Source organism: Vigna angularis, chromosome 10 (genome assembly GCF_016808095.1).
Source record: "Vigna angularis cultivar LongXiaoDou No.4 chromosome 10, ASM1680809v1, whole genome shotgun sequence".
NCBI classification, from domain to species: Eukaryota; Viridiplantae; Streptophyta; class Magnoliopsida; order Fabales; family Fabaceae; genus Vigna; species Vigna angularis.
The window spans coordinates 10,312,531-10,334,098 of record NC_068979.1 but is presented as its reverse complement, the minus strand read 5'-3'; the positions used below and the strand labels follow the sequence as shown (position 1 = coordinate 10,334,098).

Sequence of the window (21,568 nt, the reverse complement as noted above, 5' to 3'; positions counted from 1 at the left end):
AGTCTTCAACCTTGATAATGATCTAAATGCTCCCAGGAGTGATTGGCAAATAATTGAAGAGGAAAGTGGAGGGGTCCCCCGTTTACCTAAAGAGGTAACAACTGCAAGTGGTGGGTCCCTCCACCTCTAGTGCGCCAGCCAATACTAAGCACCAGCATTTTATTAACTTCTGAGTGGACTGTGCATAAGGAGGGAATATTCCCTAAAATCAGATAAATAGACAAGGTATAGATCTATTCTGATTCGGATTGAATAAAAACTAAGAACCTATTCTGACTTGGGCGTCGGAGTGTTTATTGCAGGTCCACCCCCCATTACACCAGATACCGGCAGCAGGAAGAGAAGCAGACAGAGGCGAAGGAAGGTGTGCGGAACATAACAGAATGAGTGTTTCGGGACTGTAGCGGCAGGAGTCCTCTCCGTTCCAGTTCGGCAGAAACACTACTGTTAGCCAATGATTCTAGAAAATCGAAATCAGTAGTTGAATTGTCACCTAGATGGTTCCAAGACAGAGATATGATATCAAGATATTGGAACTTCCCCATGCTTGGAATTTGTCCAGTGAGACTGTTTCGACTGGCCTCAAGTGCTAAAAAGAATGCGGATGCATTGGTGATGGAAGGTGGGATTCGACCAGATATTTGATTCTCAGCAATGTAAAATTCTTGAAGATTTGGGAGGGTGTGAAACATGTTAGGTGGAAGAGAGCCACTTAATTGATTATCTGTAGCTGAGATCATAGTAAGAGCTGACATGTTATAAAGACAAGAAGGTAATGTTCCAGTGAATTTGTTTTGACCAAATGATGCAAATGTCAAGTTTTTGAAATGGCATATTTCCTGTGGTATATGTCCTTCAAAGTTGTTACTATCAACATCGATAACTGTGAGGGATGTAAGATTACCTATGAAAGAAGGGATTTCTCCTGTTAACTTGTTAGTAGAAATAACCCACCATTCAAGCTTTTGAAGTGAGCCAATCTCGATCGGTATTTTGCCAGTAAGATTATTTCTCTGTAAGTACAAGAATCTGAGATCATTACATCCAGTCAAGTTTGTAGGAATTTCTCCTACCAATAAATTGTTTCTGAGAGATAGTTGTTGCAGACGTGACAACCGTCCCAGTTCCTGTGGTATTTTGCCATGGATGTTGTTGACTGCTAGATCGAAATTGATCATATAAGAGAGATTTCCTATGTGGGGAGATATGGATCCCTCCAACTTGTACCTTGACAAAACTAACTGTGTAACTCTTTGAAGCTTGAGATTGCATGTTATTCCAGACCAGTCACAAAAGTGAGTAGAAGTATTCCAAGAAAGTAAGATTCCATATGGATCTCTGGATATAGATTTCTTGAATTCCAGCAGAGCCAAATGATCAGTCTCATTTCCTGATGCAAAGGCCGTTACAGTTGGGATAAAACACAGTGAGCTTAATGTAAAGAGACAAAACAGTTGAACAAGTAACAGAAGAAAAAAAGGCTTCATTTTGATGAGGAATTGAAGACTGCTAGACTGAGATGTAATCACAAGTTGTTCCTTCTGCTATTAACATAAAAAGATAGAGTGAACTCATCCTGATAATAACCAATTTGTCAATTGCAATTCATTAATATGACAAGGAAATAACTTATACTCATCAACTACCACGTGAAGTTTTGTCAATGTTTCATTTATTATCACAAATAAATATCAAGTCTATTTTACCATGACTATATAATTTTTTTTCTTATAAATCCGACTGTACTGATTTTGCTAAAGAAAGAGTCCGTTAGAATATGGACATTAAACATGGTACATATATTATCACAGCTTGGTATCAGTAAGAAACTTTCTGGCATACTAGGAAGTAAAAAAGTAGCATAAAGTCATGAGTTGTTAAGAAACTATAGCATAAAGTCACTAGTTGTTGGTGCAGTATAATTGACATGAATAACATAAGCTAAGATCAGGTGTAGTTTACACTTGTATATATACGGTTCCATATGAGCTTTGTTTGTTTCCTTCGATGCATTTCAATAAATATTGTTTATCTTGATCCTTATTTTGCCATTAATGGCTGTGTGGCCAAACACACCAATATGTCAATTTGAGTTTTATTGTATAAGCCATTTTAACTGATTATTCTAACTGGAGAAGACACAAACTACACCTTTAGATTAGAGGTGGGTGTAGAAGTACTCTTATTACAAAAACAATTGTTCTTCATTTAGAATATTAGAATTCATAAAACTATATTCTGATCATTAATTCCACATACCCTAATTTTTTTTATTTATTTTGGTTTTATATTATTTGTTTACATTCCTGCCTACTACCCTAAAATACTGCAAATACAATTTTATAATAAGTTTCAAACAATAATAAAAAACAGAAAAAATTGAACATATACAATTTTTTGAGGGCAGAATGTTTGGTATAAGTGAAGAATCACGTGGCTATTTTGTCAAAGACAAATCACTCACACCAAGAGAAACTTATCTGAATTTAGAAATCCAGAAAATTAAAAGCAATTATAAGTTGCACTTAACTTTTTAAAATAAGTTTTAGAATGTATATTTGAAAAATATATAACTTAAGTTTTTTTCTTTAAAAAATAATTTAATCTGTTAATTTTAAAATCTGAGACATAAAGTTGTCTAATTGAAGCTAACTTTGATAATGTCCAATATTTTGAAGATTTTTTTTTTGTTAATAATGAGGCATTTAAAGGATCACTGGTTGTGTTTCAAATTATTATAGTTAAAAAATGTAATTATAAAATAAAAAATATAGTAACATATATTTTAATTGTTATAGGTATTTTTGGGTGTATATTTTCATGAATTTACCTTGTTTTGTCTCAAGTTTAATGTGTTTTTATGTTTTCTTATGTTTTAGTTAGTATATGTTTGTTTTATCTCATTTTTTAGTGTGTGAAATAAGGAAATAGTAAGCAATTATAGTGAGGATAACAAGTTGAAACTCAAGGAAGCATAATTGAACAAGAAATAATTTTTTTAGACAAATACCCACTTCAAGGGTTTAGAATCGCACCCACGACCACAAACATGAAGAAAAATTCACATGTAGGGTTATATTGCCATGGAAACCTCTTGGATGATCAGAAAATGATCATTGGGCGCCAAGCTGACTCGCTGGGCAAGTTGGCTGCTTGTTAGGCAAAAATGACAGTCCAAACCTATATTATTTGAGTTGTTGGGCAAAAAAATGGCTCGTCCAACAAGTTACAAGTCAAAGAACATCAATTTTTAGGCCTCGTTGGAAGAGAACGAAGCCATTGGGCGAGAATGAAGCCACTAGGCGAGTTTGTTGGCTTTGATACGCAAAAGTGGGTATTCAATCATGTTTTCATGAGGGTTTTGGGATATTCCTCATTTTATACAAATAGAATCTCCTAGGGTGCTTGGGACAGGCTCTTGGAGGTTGCTTGGAGTGCTAGGAAGTTCTTCCTCTCCTCTTGGGTTTCCTCCTTCATGGTGGCACTAGTAAAAAAAGGGGATTGGAAAATGCTATATACGCTTCGGTTTAAGCAAATCCGAAACGTATAAAAGCACGGTGGCAGAACCGTAAATAAAGCTAACATATATGCCTCGGTTGCTCCAAACTCGATGCCTAAAGCATGATACTAACTCGGTCCTACACCAAACCGAAGCATAAACCTACCTCTGATAGATGTTAGTAACTCGATTTCCGTGAAATCGATGCCTAAAGGCACCTTCAAACTCGATTCTAAGCAGAACCGATGCATATGTCTCTGCTTCAGACCTGCCACCCACCTGCCAAACAAGACTTGCCATGCTACTAACTCGGTTATGATGAGAACCGAGGCGTAAAAGTCACCTTCGAACTCGGTTCTAAGCAGAACCGATGCATATGTCTCTGCTTCAGACCTGCCACCCACCTGCCAGACAAGACTTGCCATGCTACTAACTCGGTTTCAGTTGAGAACCGAGGTGTAAAAGTTTGCTCCACTGCCAACCTCTGACGTTCTTGGTTTCAACTGGTGTTTATGCATCGGTTGGCTTCTTGACCGAGCTGGTAAGGGTGTTATGCCTCGGTTAAGTGAAGAACCGAGGCAGTAACATGTTTAAATTTCTTCCGCGAACAGAACCACCTTCGTTCATCTTCTTCTCAGCGCGTCGCGAGCTACAGAAACCTTGCCATCTCCGTTTGCTTCCATCTCTATTTGCTTCCATCGTGTTTGCTCCCATCGCCGGTGACCGCCGTTTATCGTCGTCGTCTCCTTCTCTTCGTGTGGTCACCACCGCCAAGTGCTTTGGTGTTTCCTCGGATTTGCTTCCATCTCCACTACGTCTCAGTTTTGGTGGCTGTTGTGTCTGCCTCTGCTTCCATCTTCGTCGCCGGTGCTTCCATTTCAGTTGCGCCTTTCAGTCTCGCCAAGCTTGCTGCCATGCTCCCAGGTACTTGATCCTAAAAGTATATCCTTCTTCATTGCTTGTGTATAGGTCATTCATCCAAATCATTTGTGGTATTGATAAAGAAAATTTGGCATGAAAAAGGAGCACGTAGTTAACCAAATCAATTCATTATTTATTTAAAAGTGACCAAAACCAAGGGAAAAATAGAAAATTGCGAAAGCAAAAATGAAGCCTCACTTAATTATTTCTATACATTTTGTTAATTCTCTTGTTTTGTCTTTTATTACAACATTAAGATAAGGCAAGAAAAACTAACAGTGAGTAAGTGGTGATGGATAAGGAAGAATTAAGGATCAAAAGCAATGAATGCTCCACGTGTGGTATGAGATAAATGTGAGGGTTATTTTAATGTGTAGATTATTATTGCTTGTGTAGAAAATTTTATTATTGATAAACTGGATTTAATTAGAGATATATATTCTTAAAATCTTATGATATGCTTGAATATACTGTTTGTTGTTGTGAATTGGCCTTAGTTTCCCGTTTAAGATTCACTACAAAAATTATTTACTATCTCCATATTTTTTTAACAAACATACTTTTTACAAATGAAAATAGAGGAGATGGTAATAATAATTTACAAGTATTGAATCTTGAATTGTTCGGTTGGACAGTTTAAGAAGAGTAATAATTTTTTCATAGTTTATTATAACATATCAATTTTAATATACATGTCTTAAATTTCACGAAAATTTGTCGTTGTGTTTTATATTGATCTTCGGGTGCATATTTGATTGTGATTTATAATCACTTTCATTTCGTGTAACCTGAAGACCAATGCGAAATGCTGGCAAAATTTCGTGAAATTTAAGATATGTTGTTTAAAATTGATAATGTTTAATAAACTTAAAAAAATGAATCTTCTTGAATGGGATAGGGTCACACCTTGAATACAAACACGATCAAAGTGATCATTCAAGATTATTGAAATTGTGTAAACAATTTCAGTAAACATGCGTACGGATAGAGGGTGGATTAATTTACCACGCATCAGCACTCAGTACGAGAGAGGGGTAGAAGAATTTATAGAGTTTGCGCAACGTAATGCGAGTACAAGTGGTGATGATGAAGCCAAGTTCAGATGTCCCTGTGTGAACTGTTTGAATGAGAGGAAGTTGAACGCAACTGATATTAGGGAACATCTTATTTGTGATGGTTTCATACGAAGTTATACAGCATGGATATGGCACGGCGAATTAAAAGACTTTCCAACTGTCTCTCCAACTAAAAATGTTTATGATTCCACAATAAATATGGAAGATCAAGCAGAAGAAGACAAATTAGAGGACATGATCCACGATGTTGGCGCAAAAGCTTTTGCCCAAGCGCATGTGTATGAAACGATGTCCACTGATGCGGAGACTCCTTTGTATGCGGGTTCAACTAAGTTCACACGGTTGTCAGTGGTGTTAAGGCTCATGAGTTTAAAGGTGAGCAATGGATGGAGTGATAAGAGTTTTACATAATTGTTGTCGTTGTTGAATGAAATGCTGTCAGATGGAAATACATTACCCAATCGTAATTATGATGCAAAAAAAATTCTTTGTCCGATGGGTACGGAATATAAACGGATACATGCATGTCCGAATGATTGCATATTATATAGGAATGAGAATGAAGTTTTGATAAAGTGTCCAAAATGTGGGTTATCACGATACAAGTCAAAAAACAACGGTGAAGATGGTGGTCACACAAAAAAGAATGGTTCTGCTTTGAAAGTAGTTTGGTACCTTACACTAGTTGCCAGACTTAAGCGTTTGTTCGCGAATCCCAAAGACGCTAAAAACCTAAGATGGCATGCAGATGAGAGAACAATTGATGGACTGTTTCATCATCTAGCTGATTTAAAGTAATGGAAAATTATTGATCAAGAATTCCCCCAATTTGGTGAAGAATGTAGAAATCTTAGGTTTGGCTTAGCTATTGATGGAATGAATCCATTTGGTAATTTAAGTACCAATCACAGTTGTTGGCTCGTTATACTAATAATTTACAACTTATCTCCTGGATTGTGCATGAAAAGAAAGTACATGATGTTGTCAATGTTGGTATTTGGTCCAAAGCAGCCTGGAAATGACATCGATGTTTATCTAAGGCCACTAGTTGAAGACTTGAAGTTGTTGTGGGTGGATGGGGTTGAAATATTTGATGTCTTTGCTTCAGAAACTTTCATGATGCATGCCATGTTATTTTGCACCATTAATGACTTCCCAACTTACGGTAATTTGTCGGGGTACAGTGTGAAGGGTCATAAAGCATGTCTTATATGTGAAGAAAATACTGCAGCTCAACAATTAAAACACGGAAGGAAGATAGTGTATAATCGTCAAGATATTCTTGTCACAGCTATTGGACGACCTGAGCACCCAGGACGGGTGTGTGGTGCTGAGACTGGCATAGGCATAAAACAATTTTTTGGGTCTTCCTCGCGTCCATATTCATACGAAAAGATGAAGGAGGACATAAGAAAAGAGATGACGCAGGAGATCACAAAGAAGGTTCGGGTAGAGTTGTATGATGAAGTTGCTAAATGGTTGCGTGCCAGTTCCAACATCATTATGAGGATTATGGCAATCATCCTCTGTCATCTCTTGTAGCGGAACATGTTGTGCCCCCTACAAGTAAACTTATTTATTTTTGGTTAGTAATTTACTTTTTGCATAACCTAACATTTAATTTGACAGATAAAAGCGGTAAAGGAAGTTGTTCAACTGTTGGTGCCCCAAGGGACGACATGGATGAAACTCGTCCATGTCAGTTATATATTCTTTCTGATACTGGGACCATGCTAGTGGCTCGTGTTACATTTTATGAGACAGCCACTGTAGTGCATGGTGTACAACTTTCAGAAGATGAGTTCAAGGTCACGGTGGATAAAGTTGTCATAGCAGATGTCGTTCTTCCTGTGCCTACAGATGAGTTCTTCACTGTGGAAGAAGCATTTAAGTCCTTTGTCGCTTGACCTAGACATTTGGTTGGTGATGTATCTAATCCCCCGGTAAACACTCGTACTATATACTTCTCAATTTTAATATTTACTTCTAATTGACGTTATAACATAACCATTTTTGCATTAAACAGCAGATAGGTCAAGGGGGAAGTCCTACACCGAAGAAGACTCATTTATTTGCGGATGACCCTCTTGGTGTGTTAGACGAGCTTGCTAAAATCATTTCAGATGCGCCGATGAATGTACACTGGGATTCTACTACATTTGGAAGAGAAGCTCAGATCCCATTGTACTTGCATCAACAAGATGTTATGGAGCTTGCGTCGGGTAGAGAAGAAATTAATATTACACTCATTCAGCTGTGAATGATGTAAGTTTATGAAAACTTTTTTATATAAATTTATTTTATCAACTTACTTATATGAGATTATTTCTTCATTTTAGGTATATGTTTGATGTTAGTAACAAGAAGGGGTTCAACGATGTATATGGGTTCATTGACCCCTCTATGACTCATGAAATAAATAAATTTGATGATATCCAAACATACATCACCACCTGCTTTGGAATGGGGAAGGAGATATACTTTCTCCCTTATATACATGGGTAAGTGAAGTTTGTTAACTTCAACACATTCATTTATTAATTTTGGTATATGATTCATAAGTTATTATCAATTTCAGGTGTCATTGGCAGTTACTTGTGATCTCCATACCGAATAACACTATTGTCTGGTTTTGTTCATTGTAGAAGTCTCCTCCCAGCCCTCTTAGACATGTAGTAGATTGGTAAGAATCTCAATGTTTGACTTTTTTGTTATATAAATGTATGCTAAAGGAATTGTTTTTAATAATTCCCTTGCAACACATATGATGTTATCTGGGAGATCTACTGTTACAGCTAAAAAGCTTGCATGGGTTGCCCTTAGGGTTTGGTATTTTAGTCCATACTTTGTTACATTTGGTTCCATTCAAATGATGTTACTTAACATTTTATAATTATGATGATATATTGTAGTGTAATATATAAACGAGGTCATATGAATGTGGTTACTACGTCATGTTTTGGATGATGACCATTATTCGTGCACATTACACCAGTGGATGGGAAACGATATTATTTAGGTTTGAATTTTATTTTCCCTATAGTTCAGATTTCAAATACACTAATTGAAATAATTGTATTTTATGCAGAGATTCAATAGAACTGCTCCAATTCCAGAGAAGTCACTTCAACTTGTGAGGAAAGCACTGACTAAATATGTAATTCATTTATATAATAGTATGTAGTAGATATTAGGATATAGTAAGTTCTAAGTTTATTTTTCCAAGTTGTTTGATGCTTTTCTACATTATTATTTGTTTAACTTTGTACATTACATTGATTTATGTTTCAAACTTGATTTATCATTACATTGGATTGATTTATGCTTCTAAGAAGTTGATTTATGATTCAATTGAATGTATTTATGTTTTATTATAATTTTCATTCAAAATATACGTTTCTAGATTCTTCTAAACTGTTCTGGCTGTAAATATATATGCAGGTCTGTTTCTGTTGTTGGGAATGTTGCAGAAACAGAACTCATTTAAAAAAAAACAAGGATCTATGCCTCGATTCAAGTCAAAACCGAGGTAGAAAAGCACCTTATGAACTCGGTTATAACCACACTAGAAGCAGAAAAAAATAAAGGACTCTATTGCCTCGGTTCAAGCTACAACTGAGGCAGTAGGGTGGGAAATACGGCCTCGGTTCCCTTCAACCGACGCATATAGTCTTACGAAAAAAAATAAAGAAACCAAAAACTATACTGCTTTAGTTATGGTTGAACCGATGTCAAATCCTCTCCCTTTATGCCTCGGTTCACACCCGAGGCCAAAAGTATTACACTTTTTTGCCTCGCTTGAATATGTCTCGGTTCGAGAACTGCTGCCTATAAGGAAAAACAACCACTGTCATTTCTCCTGACTGTAATAGTGTGGTTTTTCCCCTTTTGAGGTTGAAAAGGAAGATGACTTGCATATTAGAGGAGGAAATGCGAATGAGAGACACAATTGAAGCTTGGAGTAGCTGTTAGGAGTCTTGGGGAAACCCCAGGTTTTCCACCATAGAAAGTGACTTCTATTTGTTGATATTAAATGTAAAACATTAAATCTTGTGTATTTTGTGATGTAAAACATTAGATGTAAAACATTAGTATTTGATTTTTGTGTTTAATGTTTGTTGTGGCTTGATCACCCATTGCTTGATTTGTGGTTCTTGATGTATTGAAAAATATGAATTGAACTTAGAGCTGTAATTGAATACCTATTTGAGCTTATATTTATAAATATAACATGATTCATTAGTAATTTTAATATTTTTGAATTTAATGCATGGTTGCTTGTTAAAGATTCAAGGAAATAAAACTTGATAAGTTACAATATAGGCTCAAAGTCATAGGTATAGGATTTGATTATGTTGGTGAGTTAATTTTGACTTGAATATGGAATTAAGATGAAATCTAATTTTGACAATTTTAAATACTTTATGTTACATTTCCTTGCATATCAATATGTTTGACAAAGATACCAAAAAGAGTTTCTTGTTCTTTCGGTAGTCATGCGAAATCGTTTACAATGTATTGATATTTGGTTTTCTGTTGGACAAACACAACGAGAGCTCGAAATTTTTTAAGATACACACACAGTGGCGAATTTTCTGTTATATTTTTTTTTATAATACTTCATGTAAATGTGATTTTTCCCATTTCATTTTCTTCCTCTAGTTGACGTTTATTACTTTTTAATTTGAAAGTAAAAAAAATTGTCCTTTCCTTTATCTAGCATGGATATTCAACTGATGGTGAGCTTAAACTGGGAAATTTTGAAATTTGAGGAACTATTACATGTCTGAATTTGAAAATGGATTGGCAAAATAGATTAGATTAAATAATTTAGAGAGATTACTAGAGTCATTTTCTTGTCACTGAAGTCATGAGTTAAGCTACCGTGTTCCACGTGACAACTAGATTTTCCGATAGAGTAACGTAACTCAGAAGAAAAAGATATACTAGAGTTGTAGAAGTATTCTAATTATGTTTTGTTAAAATTTGATTGATTTGTTGGATTAATTTATATAACATTTAAAACACATTTTATTAGAATTTGATTGATTTGATGAACTGATTTAGAGTATTTAAAACACTTTAATCTTCCATCATCACCACGTAGTGTAATTTTAAAAATCAATACACATAGTGTAATTTTAAGTTATATAAACACGTGCTTCCCTCTTCATTGCGATAGTAGTGTATAACTCCAGTGTTCGGAATCCCCTCATATTTGCATTCTTCGAAATTGAGATATAGTAGAGAAAAACATCCACAATAATCATCAGAGTTATCCTATAAAAAAACTGGCCAATTTAACGCCATTCATTCCATTAAAAAAAGTCAATCTATTCTTTTTTGGTTTAATCATTCACTAAGTCCCTATTTTCGCATGGAATCTCAATTTCGTCCCTTTCTTTTTGAAAATCTCAATTGGGTCCCAATTTTATGAAAATTGCAACAAATCGATCCTTTCCGTTAATTTGGCTGGACGGCGTTAAAAAAATTGATGAGTGAATGCTGAGATGACGAACGAGCGCTCGTCCAGCAGCGAACGAGCGCTCGTCCAGCAGCGAACGAGCGCTCGTCCAGCAGCGAACGAACGCTCGTCCAGCAGCGAACGAGCGCTCGACCACCGAACAAACGGTCGTCCAGTGTGGAACGAACGGTTGTCCAGCAGTAAGAGGTCGACGAGCGTCCGTTCTCTGGTGGACAACCGTTCGTTCCACACTGGACGACCGTTCGTTCGGTGGACGAGCGCTCGTTCGCTGCTGGACGAGCGCTCGTTCGCTGCTGGACGAGCGCTCGTTCGTCATCTCTGCATTCACTCATCAATTTTTTTAACGCCGTTTGACACTATTTAACGGAAAGGATCGATTTGTTGCAATTTTCATAAAATTGGGACCCAATTGAGATTTTCAGAAAGAAAGGGACGAAATTGAGATTCATTGCGAAAATAGGGACTTAGTGAATGATTAAACCTTCTTTTTTTTAAGGATGAAAGATGGAGGTGCATCCCGAAATGTGTGCCCAGGTCCAATTCTTCTTCTATTTATTTTTTATTTTGTGTTATTTGCACAAAATGGGCTTAAGCCCGAATGGAAGGGGTGCAATTGAAATATTGGGATGACACTTGCTGGTCCAGGCCCAATACCTCTTTTATCCTCTTCAATCAGAAACCACTAGAAACCACTAAGGTCTTCTTTCTCATCCAGAAACATGAAACAAATGGGAACGGGAGCTACTTCTTCACCACCCACGGTGACCACCATCTTCGACCAGCCCGCCGCACATCCCCGTGGCCGACCGAGAAAGTCGCCGGCGTCATCACCCATGCTGGGAGCACCGATGCACCCTCCATGCGTTCGTGAGGCAAGCTCGGACACCGCGAAGCGTGGACTGCGATGCCGTCGCTCGAACCTCCATCGTCGGAGCAGTTTTGGCCTCCGTCTTCACTCCCTTCTCTTCACGCGAGATAAACCTTCTCATTCTGGAACAATGCCGGCCGTTCACCGTCGAGAGTTACAGATGCCACCAAGCTAGGGTCGCTGCCCTCCGTCGCCGGCCATGGAATCGAGCCTCCTCCTTCCTCTACTCCTTGCGCGCGAGGGGGACACTTTCCTTCGTGAATCGCCTCCCAGGCGAGCTCGGCCACCGCGCCGGCCAGGGTTCACTTCTTCATCGTCCACGACAGCTCCACGGCTAGCGTCACCGCACATCCCTTGGCCTTCTAAAAGCTACCGTCAGTGGTGTTGCCCGCGCCAGAAACGGTGTTGGCAATGTCGCCGACGATACCGCCGACGATTGCCTTCAATGTACTCTTTAGTATTCCAGTTTTTTGATTCCTTCCTTCTTCTTTTTGAATTGTTGGATTCTTTGTGATTATTGGCAAAAGTGAAGGATGAATCGTGATTGCTAGTGAGAGTCTGATGGTTGGGGGTTTTTGACAGTTGAAAGATGAAGTTGAAGTTGGGTATGAAAAGGAAGTTTTGGAGTGAATATGGTGGTGTTGGCCGTGAGTGATGAGGAAGAGATGGGATGAAGATTATAGGTGTTGGAGACGGTGTATGGAGCTGAAAGTAATGGATGAAGGGTTGAAGGCAATGGAGTTGGGAGTGAAAAGGAAGTGGTTTTTTGAGGTTACGGGTGTTGGCCGTGAGGTATTGGAGGGTGAGGATAGGTTGAAGATGAATCCTGGAGGTGGTATCAGGATGAGGATATTGATCTGATCGTGAGCTGTGGGGAAGAGATAGATGTTGGCCGTTCAGTCCTGTCCCCCCAAGACGAAGTGCACTCCTTAAATCGGCAGAAGACTCAAAATTGTCGGCAAGCCTCATTGGATGAAACTGTCGGTAGCTTTGATTGGGGGACCATTGGAATAATTTGGTAGACATAATTGGAGGGTTGGTGAAGTGGGAATCATTAGTGGAAGATAGTGGGAATCATTCCTGGGACCTAAACAAATGGGAGCGACCAAGGCGAGAGGGGATAGTGAACAGGACGAGCGGTAATAAGTGAAGAGTGTCAGGACGAACGGTAGAAGAGGGAGAATGATTAGGACGAGCGGCAGACATGGGGAACGATCAGGACGAGCGGCATACATGGGGGAACGATCAGGACGAGCGGTAAGAAGTGATGAGGGTCAGGACGAACGGTAGAATGACGAACGTCCATTTTAAACCAAATTACTGTTTGGGCGAACGCTCAATCAAGAACGAACGCTCACTAAGAATAAACATCATGACCGAACGTTCACTAAGAATAAGCATGACCGAACGTTCTCTAACACATAATATGACCGGAAGTTAAACAACAAAAGACCGAACGTTAAACATCAAGACCGAACGTTCAACATCATTACCGAACGTTCAACATAAGGCCGAGCGTTCAACATCAGGACCGAACGTTCAAAGTCTCAAAACCGAACGCCATATTAAACTCAACACCAATAAGCCAAGACCGAACGCTCGCTACCTGAGAGGCTGAACGGTCGAACGGAGGAAGGCTTGAGAATGAGAATTGCCGAACGTCAATAAGACGGCACGGCGGAACGGTTTTAGGACGAACGGCCGAACGTCTGTGATATTATTCAATAAAGGACGAACGGTATCATGCAGGTGGAAGGAACTGAACGTAAAACAGTAGCGCACGGTAGAGGACGAACGGTCTCCCAGTGAAGAGGACGAACGGTCTCGATGTTGGCCAACAAAGACCTGTTACGCAGGGTAGAGGACGAACGGCTCTAAGTATAGAGGACGAACGGTCACCCGTGGAAGAGGACGAACGGCTCGATGTATAGGGCGGACGGTCGCGCTTAGTTGAGTACGAACGGCTCGGTCATACAGCAAAAGGCCGAACGCTTTGTTCTTTTTCTTTTTATTTATTTATTATTATTATTATTTTGTTTTATTATATTATTCATTATTTTTCATTTTTTTATTTTTTATTTTACACTCATGATGAAAATAAAATACAGCAAACCTATTAGTCAATCCAGACGAAATTGGATGTTGAGAGTTAATAATAACTTATAATCATAATTGATCTATGTGTAATTATATTTTTTTACGAATAAAATTAATTTTCTACTTCATAACTGTTTCTATATTAATTAGTTTAATAATAATGCTTTTATACAATTATTTTTTAATTTTTAAATTTTGTTTTGATAATTTTTTCATCTTAATTTTGGTTTGTAAATTTGACGGTTCAGAGATATCCACATAAAATAGGTTTAAAAGTTAAAAAATTTAATTTAATTTGTAAAATTTTGATGGACTAACGAATTTATTTATAGATGGTAATCTATTTTATCACTAGTTTAAATCAGTATCATTCGATTAAGATTTGTGATCAAAATTACATTATTTTTAATTGGTGTGAACATGTTAAAATTTTGACTTAATAACTTTTTAACTTTTTAAATTTTCCAAATTTAATAAAATTAATATTTATTATTTACAAAGTTATATAATTCTTTTAAAAAAAATTTATGAAACGTATAATTTAGTCATTTACATCAATTTATATATTTTTATGTCTTTTTCATATATTTTATATTGTATTCATTTGTCTTTTTTATTAGTTTCTTATTAAGAGACATTGATGTAATTTATTTATTATTATAATTATTATAACTTTTATTTATTTTATATGTTAATAATTAAATACAATAATAATTTTAATTTTAGTATTATAAATTATAACATTATATTTATTTAAAAATATTGTATCTATTATTTAATTATTTTTTATTACAATCGGCTCAATTATGATAAATAATTCAATAAAAACGATATTTGTTGGATAAAGATAAGTATGATTTTAGAATATTAATTTAATTTAAGAGGTTAGAAAAAAAAATCTGATTTAATAACCACTAAGATTACATCTAGATCTTGTATACTAACATTTATGATATTTATAAGAATTTTGCCTAACAAGGATTTTCACTAAAAAATTAGTTCTTTTATTACGTGAAATAAATTTTAAACTTTACAAAGTTTGTGGTTTAATTTTTTAATGCATATATATCTATACAAAACATTCAACAAAAGACCTTTATATGACAAACTATAAAAAATAAAAATTTTACACCGATATTAAAAATTCATCCAATCAATAGATTCGAATTTAAAATCTATCCATAATTAATATTTCAAATATTTATATAGATATCAGAATTCCATTATTGAAAAATCGAATTTTCAACTGTGTTACTTTTATAATTTCTTTTTTGAAATTTTTTTCATTTTCTTTTAAATAAAAATAATAATAAAAATTTTCTTTTTCAACTTTCCAAAATAATAAAATTATATATTTAAAATATACTTATAACTAAAAATTTATTTTAAATAAGTTTTTATAAAATCAATATTTATACATTTATATTTAATTAAAAGATATTAAATATCATGTAAATTTTAAAAATTATTAAACTTGTAAAATAAATAAAAGAAATAACTAAAAAAGACATTAAAAATGAATTAATTTAATTTGGCACTAGCCCCATCCTAACCCTACCCTTTAGGGGTTGGGGCTTTTAAAAAACCCCTGTTAAGTGGGCTAGAAAATTGAGGCTTGATTTTAGAAGGGGTCACGGTCAACCCATGGATCAGAGGCTCAAATGACACCTCTATACATAGGAATGTAATGCAAATGTCAATTGGAGTGGTTCGTGCGAAAGAGTGTTAATGGCCGTCGCAATCCAGAAACTCAAAATCCCTTTTATTTTCTCTGTAATCGCCAAACTCTCATATTCGAGATCACCCCATAACAATCTTCATTATGATTCTTCTGCGGCCGACAACCTCGTCTCTGTCTTCACCCAACAACTCAACGCCGCCAGGCCCAAACTCAACCTCTTCGCTCCCATCCTCACGCCTCCCCTTGTCGAGTCCGTTCTCACGCGCCTCCCCACTTGGAAACTCGCCCTCTCCTTCTTCCAATGGGCCTCCGATCAACACCAGTATGGCTACCGCCATAATTGTTACACATACAATACCATCGCCTCTATCTTCTCCCGCTCCCACCAAACCACCCATCTCAAAACGGTCGTCAAATAGCTCGTGGAGTCCGCTCCTTGTTCCTTCAAGCCCGGTGCCTTGGGCTTCCTCATTCGGTGTTTGGGCGAAGTGGGCCTTGCGCAGGAGGCCCACCACCTGTTCGATGAAATGCAGGTGAAGGGTCTTTGCGTTCCCAATGTTTACTGCTACAACTGCTTGTTGGAGGCTCTGTCCAAGGCCCGGGAGGTTGATTTGGTGGAGGCTAGGTTGGAGGAGATGAAGGGGTTTGGATGGGAATTTGATAAGTTCACGCTGACGCCTGTCGTGCAAGCTTATTGCAAAGCTCGCAAGTTTGATCAGGCTCTGAGGGTTTATGATGGGATGAAGGAAAAGGGTTTGATTGATGCGCGTGTTTGCTCTGTGCTGGCATTGTCGTTTTCCAAGTGGGGGGATGTGGATAAAGCGTTTGAGTTGGTGGAGAGGATGGATGGACAGGGGGTGAGGCTAAGTGAGAAGACTTTCTGTGTTTTGATTCATGGGTTTGTCAAGGAGGATCGGGTTGATAGGGCCCTTCAGTTGTTTGAGAAAATGTGTCGGGTTGGCTTCACTCCTCCTGTTTCATTATTTGATATTCTCATTGGAGGACTGTGTAAGAGTAATGATGCTCAGAGAGCTTTGAGCTTGCTTTCGGAGATGAAGCAGTTTGGGGTTGCCCCAGATATTGGAATCTTTACGAAGTTGATATCGGCTTTTCCAAACAGAAGTGTGATTACCAAGTTGCTGGAAGAGGTTCTGGAAGATAAAGAGGAGAAAATTATCGTTTTGATTTACAATGCTGTTTTGACTTGTTATGTTAATGAGGGACAGGTGGATGAAGCCTGTCGCCTTCTTCAGATGATGATTCAGAGCAAATTCACTGATGTCGAGATGGATGATTTCTTCAAGGACAAGAGATTGGTTTTCCCAAATGCCGCTTCCTTTAGCATCGTGATTGATGGCTTACTCACAAATGGTCAGTTGGACCTCGCTCTAAGTCTTTTCAATGACCTTAAACAATTTGTTGGTAGGCCAAGCGTTTTGATTTACAACAATCTGATCAATGGTCTCTGCGATTCTGATAGATTGGACGAGAGCCGTGAGCTGTTGAGAGACATGAAAGAATCAGAAATTGAACCAACTCATTTCACTTACAACTCAATTTATGGATGCCTGTGTAAAAGAAAAGATGTCGTAGGAGCGATCGATATGTTGAAAGTGATGCGTGCTTGTGGGCATGAGCCGTGGATAAAAAATTCCACCCTTGTGAAAGAACTGTGTGATCGTGGCCGGGCTGTAGAAGCATGCGATTTTCTTGACAGCATGGTTCAGCTAGGTTTCCTTCCTGACATAGTTTCCTATTTTGCAGCAATGGGGGGTTTGATCAAGATTCAAGAAGTGGACCGAGCATTGAACTTGCTCAGGGATTTGTGTTCTCGTGGCCATTGTCCTGATGTGGTGGCTTTTAACATAGTGATCAGAGGGCTCTGCAAGGTCAACCGAGTTGCAGAAGCTGAAAAATTGTTGGATGAGATTGTTGTAAAGGGCCTCTGTCCCTCAGTTGTGACTTACAGTCTGCTTATAGATAGTTGGTGCAAAAGTGGTTCTGTTGATAGGGCGATGTCTCTTCTGTCAAAAATGTCTGAAGAAGACAGGGAGCCCAATGTCGTCACTTACTCAACTTTGGTGGATGGGTTTTGCAGAGAAGAAAGGCCTGATGATGCACTCTTGGTTTGGAAAGAGATGGAAAGAAAAGGTTGTTCTCCTAATCGAGTTGCTTTTATGGCATTTATTTATGGTCTTTGCATTTGCAAGAGGCCATCTGCTGCACTCCATTATTTACGCGAGATGGAACTGAAAGAAATGAAGCCCGACTCGTTCATTTATATTGCATTGCTCAGTGCTTTTCTGTCTGATATGGACTTGGCCTCTGCATTTGAGATTTTTAAGGAGATGGTTTATTCAGGATTTTTCCCAGAATCCCATGATAAAAGTTACCCCGTTGTGATGGATGCAATAGACAAATTTTCCAAGGATCACAGAACATCCTCTGGTATGAAAGTTTTAAGTGAAGAGGGCAAACTTCCTACGCATTGCTTGATAAACGTCGGATTATAAAGGTTAATCAAATTGTTTATGCCACTGCCAAAGGAATGTTACATCGGACAAGTAAAAATTGAAGCATTTGAAAAGAAACAAATGTACACAAAAAGAAAGGTATGTGATGAGTCGATATTTTCTTCACTTCACTTAGTTTATTGTACCGAATTTAATCAGGGAATTGTGCTAAAATGTCCGGTATTTTTCCGTTTTTACTAATTGTGCTTAAATTGACCAGTAATTCTTATTTTAACTAATTTGAATTATCTGAACTAATTATTTTCGTTATTGATTACAAGGAAAATTTTGGAAATGCAAATTGGGACATTTGGAAGAATATTCATCTGCACACTGTGCCATTTCACTTGGAAGAGGCTACACTTGATTCAATTATTTTTAGAAAAAGATGTGCTAATCCGTTTTGGAGGAAGGAGTTTAATTTTTCTATTGGACTTCTTTGGCTACGGTTTCATCTACACAAAGGCAGCAGCTCCACTCATTCCATTATTTATTCTAGGGCCCGTTGGAAATTTCATTTTGGGAAAGAATAAGTTGGAAGTCTGGTATGCACGGCTGAAAATGGGATGTGGACAATCCACGTTGGAATTCACGGCCACATTTAGTGGAAATTTACGTTGGGAAGTTGTTTCCCTTACCATGTCACGGTTACATATCCTAGGCCCATGGACAAGTTATTTTGATGAAACATTCAGCAAAATATCTTTTTGAATGTGGGAGCCGCCACACCTTTGGCTTGCAACGTGAATTATAATTGAATTGGCAATTGGGAAAAGCAACCAAAGAAGCCCACGGCCATTCATCTTATTCAGCCTTAGTTGGAATGGAAGACAAGGGCCCACATTGAAGCACACGGCCCACACTTGGAAGTAGCACAGCAACACCACACAGTTTTCGGTCCAGCAAAAAGAAGTGGCAGAAAGAAAAGGAAGCTTTCATTTTTGGAGAGGGGTGCACACGGGATTCCAGCATTCCAGCACACAGCCACGTCCCATCCAGCAAGCGGTAATTAGGAAAAGAAGCTTTGAAGTCCAGTAGCATCCAGAAGCACATGGTCCAACACGCAATGGGGGTGTCTAGGCTTGGAGCTGGAGGTGACGTCTAGCAAGAGGGAGCTCTCGGATCCAGCATTCCAGCTTGGAAGCACGGAGGTAAGCAAGTCCAGCTTGGGGGAGAAATAAGCAGCTACCGAGAGAAGCCGCCACTCTCTGGTTTTTGGGGGGTTTTTCGTCCAGGAGGAGAGTAGCCACCACCGAAAGGGAGAGTAGAGTTGGAGAGATGGAAGGTTACGGGTGAGGGCTGGGGCACTAGCTGAAGCCGCCACTTACATGTTTTTTTTAGATGGAGCTTTCTTAAAGATTGTTTTGAAGGGGGCCTGGAATGGGAAGCACGGTTATGTGCTCCAGCCGCCACATTTACTGAGTTTTTTTTTCTCTTCCTGAACGTTTGGATTTTGAGAGGAAAAATTGTGAACATTGTTACGGTTGAATGAAAAGCATCTACTTTAATTTTATATTGCTGATTTTACGCATTGCCATTTTCATTTGGTTCATGCATTTTCTTTATTGAGGTTTTTAATCTATCCATGAAAGAGTAACGTTGGTGTGCACGGTATCCAGCAGAAGAAGCCTGCACCGTCCATTCCAGAAAAACTCACGGTCTTGCTGCACAGAGGAAAAACAATCCAGCTCTTCACGCTACAGCTCACTGCCACACATGAAGAAGCAAGCAAAGAATGCAGCTCCCATCTAGCACATCTGGCAGCAACGTCCAAATCCAGCAAGCTTGAAGAGAAGAGTGTCACGGCCCTGGTCCAGTGTTGGAAACGGAAGAGAAGATGGAAGCTTGTAGAGGAGTAGGAGTAGGGTAGAGGCTTCCTAGTTTTCGGCTCTGTAATTTTTCCCCCTCCCCCTTGGGGAGGTTTGGGGTTTCTTTTCCATTTCCAGTGATCAATATGATGTGATGTTAGTATAATTTCTTGTTTTCTGTAATGAACTTCAGTGTAATTTCCAGTCTCATTTCAAATTCCGCTTCTGAGCTTCCAGGTTTGTTTACTGTTTTATTTCTGTCGCAGTTTAATTTCCGCCAGTCTCATGCTTTCTGCGATTTTAAATTTCTGCTGATATGATGTTTTACGCTGCTGTTTGAACATTTCATTTTCTCTGATGCACTTTAAATTTTCGTTTTTATTATTCTGCTGCAAATTTCTCCTTCTGTTTTACTGTTTTGAAATCTGAAATTACATTTTCTGCAAGCTGTTTGCTTTTGTAAGACCCTAGATAATTACCTCTGCAAAACACCTGTCCAATCAGATTTAATGCAATTAAACCACTCTGCCGTGCATTGAAAGACGCACCCACGTAATTACTCAAACCATTAAAATCCACTCGGATTCTCTGCCACCCGTCTGCCATGTGTGAAGTTGGAACCTTCTAAAAATCAGTAGTGGAAGACAGGTGTCCGCGTGTGAGTGAACGTCTATTTGACTTGGGAAAGAGAATTGAATTTTCTGAAACACTCCTTCCCATTCTCTGCATGCACTCACCTTCTTCAAAACTGATTTCTCCATTTTTCTCCACCTTCTCTCTAGAACCAGTTCACCTTCTCTCTACTGTAACTCATCATCTTCTTCTCCGTTCACGTTTCAGAACTGTAGAAACGTTCCCTGAGACGTGAGCGTCATTTTGGACCGAACAGAATTGGGATCTGAGCTGGTAAGTTCTCGTCTCTGACCGTTCGTCCATTAGGTTTCATGCGAACCAGGTTCTGGGTTCATGCATGGGTGATATCTGAGTTATTTTGATTTTGGTGTTTAGATTAAGTGAAAGATATTAAGTGAATCGGAGGGTAGAACGTTGAGGACGAACCAAACCTTTGCATTAGGACGTCTCACTCACTAATCTGGGTAAGGGAAGCTTATTAATTTAATTTATACTTGTATGTTGTATGAAAGCATGATATGAATATATGTATATGGGCTGTTGGAGTATGCATGAACGAACACTGATTGTACTGAATGAATATGATTCTGTTGGTTGAAATGCATGTTGATTTTGATACGTATGAAAGATGGATGACTAGTGTATAGTTTGATTTGTTAATATGATGAATTCTATAAAGTATGTGAATTAATGATGGATATGAAATTATAAAGTATGAATCGTATGAGAAATGTTGAGTTAAGATAGTTGAAAAATCTGGATATGATAATTCTCCCTATGATAAATTACGCTCGTCATCGTACGGTCTTATACCGTTCGGTTTCCCTGAAATTGACTTAGAATGGAATTCTTTCATTCGGAAAGAATTCTGATCGAGAACGAGCGTCCCCATTTGAATTACTATGTTTGAGCGTTCGGCTCAGCATAGAGATGTCGTATGCTTTAAATTTAATAAATTATTCCTTTATACTTTAAAAATAAGTAGCG

The 21,568-nt window shown here is 37.9% G+C and overlaps 2 protein-coding genes across 2 annotated transcripts; one reads left to right on the top strand and one right to left on the bottom strand.

Annotated features, from left to right (window-relative positions):
• Positions 1-314: 314 nt before the first annotated feature.
• LOC128193373 (putative receptor-like protein kinase At3g47110) lies at positions 315-3,924 on the bottom strand. The gene is made up of 2 exons (XM_052869968.1): positions 3,666-3,924; positions 315-1,390 (listed from the first exon to the last, which is right to left on the bottom strand). Exons 1-2 carry the CDS (start codon positions 3,922-3,924, stop codon positions 315-317), a joined length of 1,335 nt encoding a protein of 444 aa, XP_052725928.1.
• Positions 3,925-15,674: 11,750 nt separating this feature from the next.
• LOC108334857 (putative pentatricopeptide repeat-containing protein At5g08310, mitochondrial) lies at positions 15,675-20,184 on the top strand. Its single transcript, XM_052869967.1, is given in 2 exon segments — positions 15,675-18,239; positions 19,154-20,184. A coding segment is annotated over 1 exon segment (2,466 nt). The 3' UTR covers positions 18,141-18,239; positions 19,154-20,184.
• The last annotated feature ends 1,384 nt before the right edge of the window (positions 20,185-21,568 follow it).

What these genes read in the sequence shown, in the direction of transcription:
- LOC128193373 (XM_052869968.1), bottom strand. Translation starts at nt 3,924, where the DNA reads ATGGCAAGTCTTGTCTGGCAGGTGGGTGGCAGGTCTGAAGCAGAGACA. An exon ending in GTTACTAACATCTATCAGAG is followed by an intron (nt 1,391 to 3,665) that starts GTAGGTTTATGC and finishes CCTTTGCATCAG; the next exon opens with GAAATGAGACTGATCATTTG.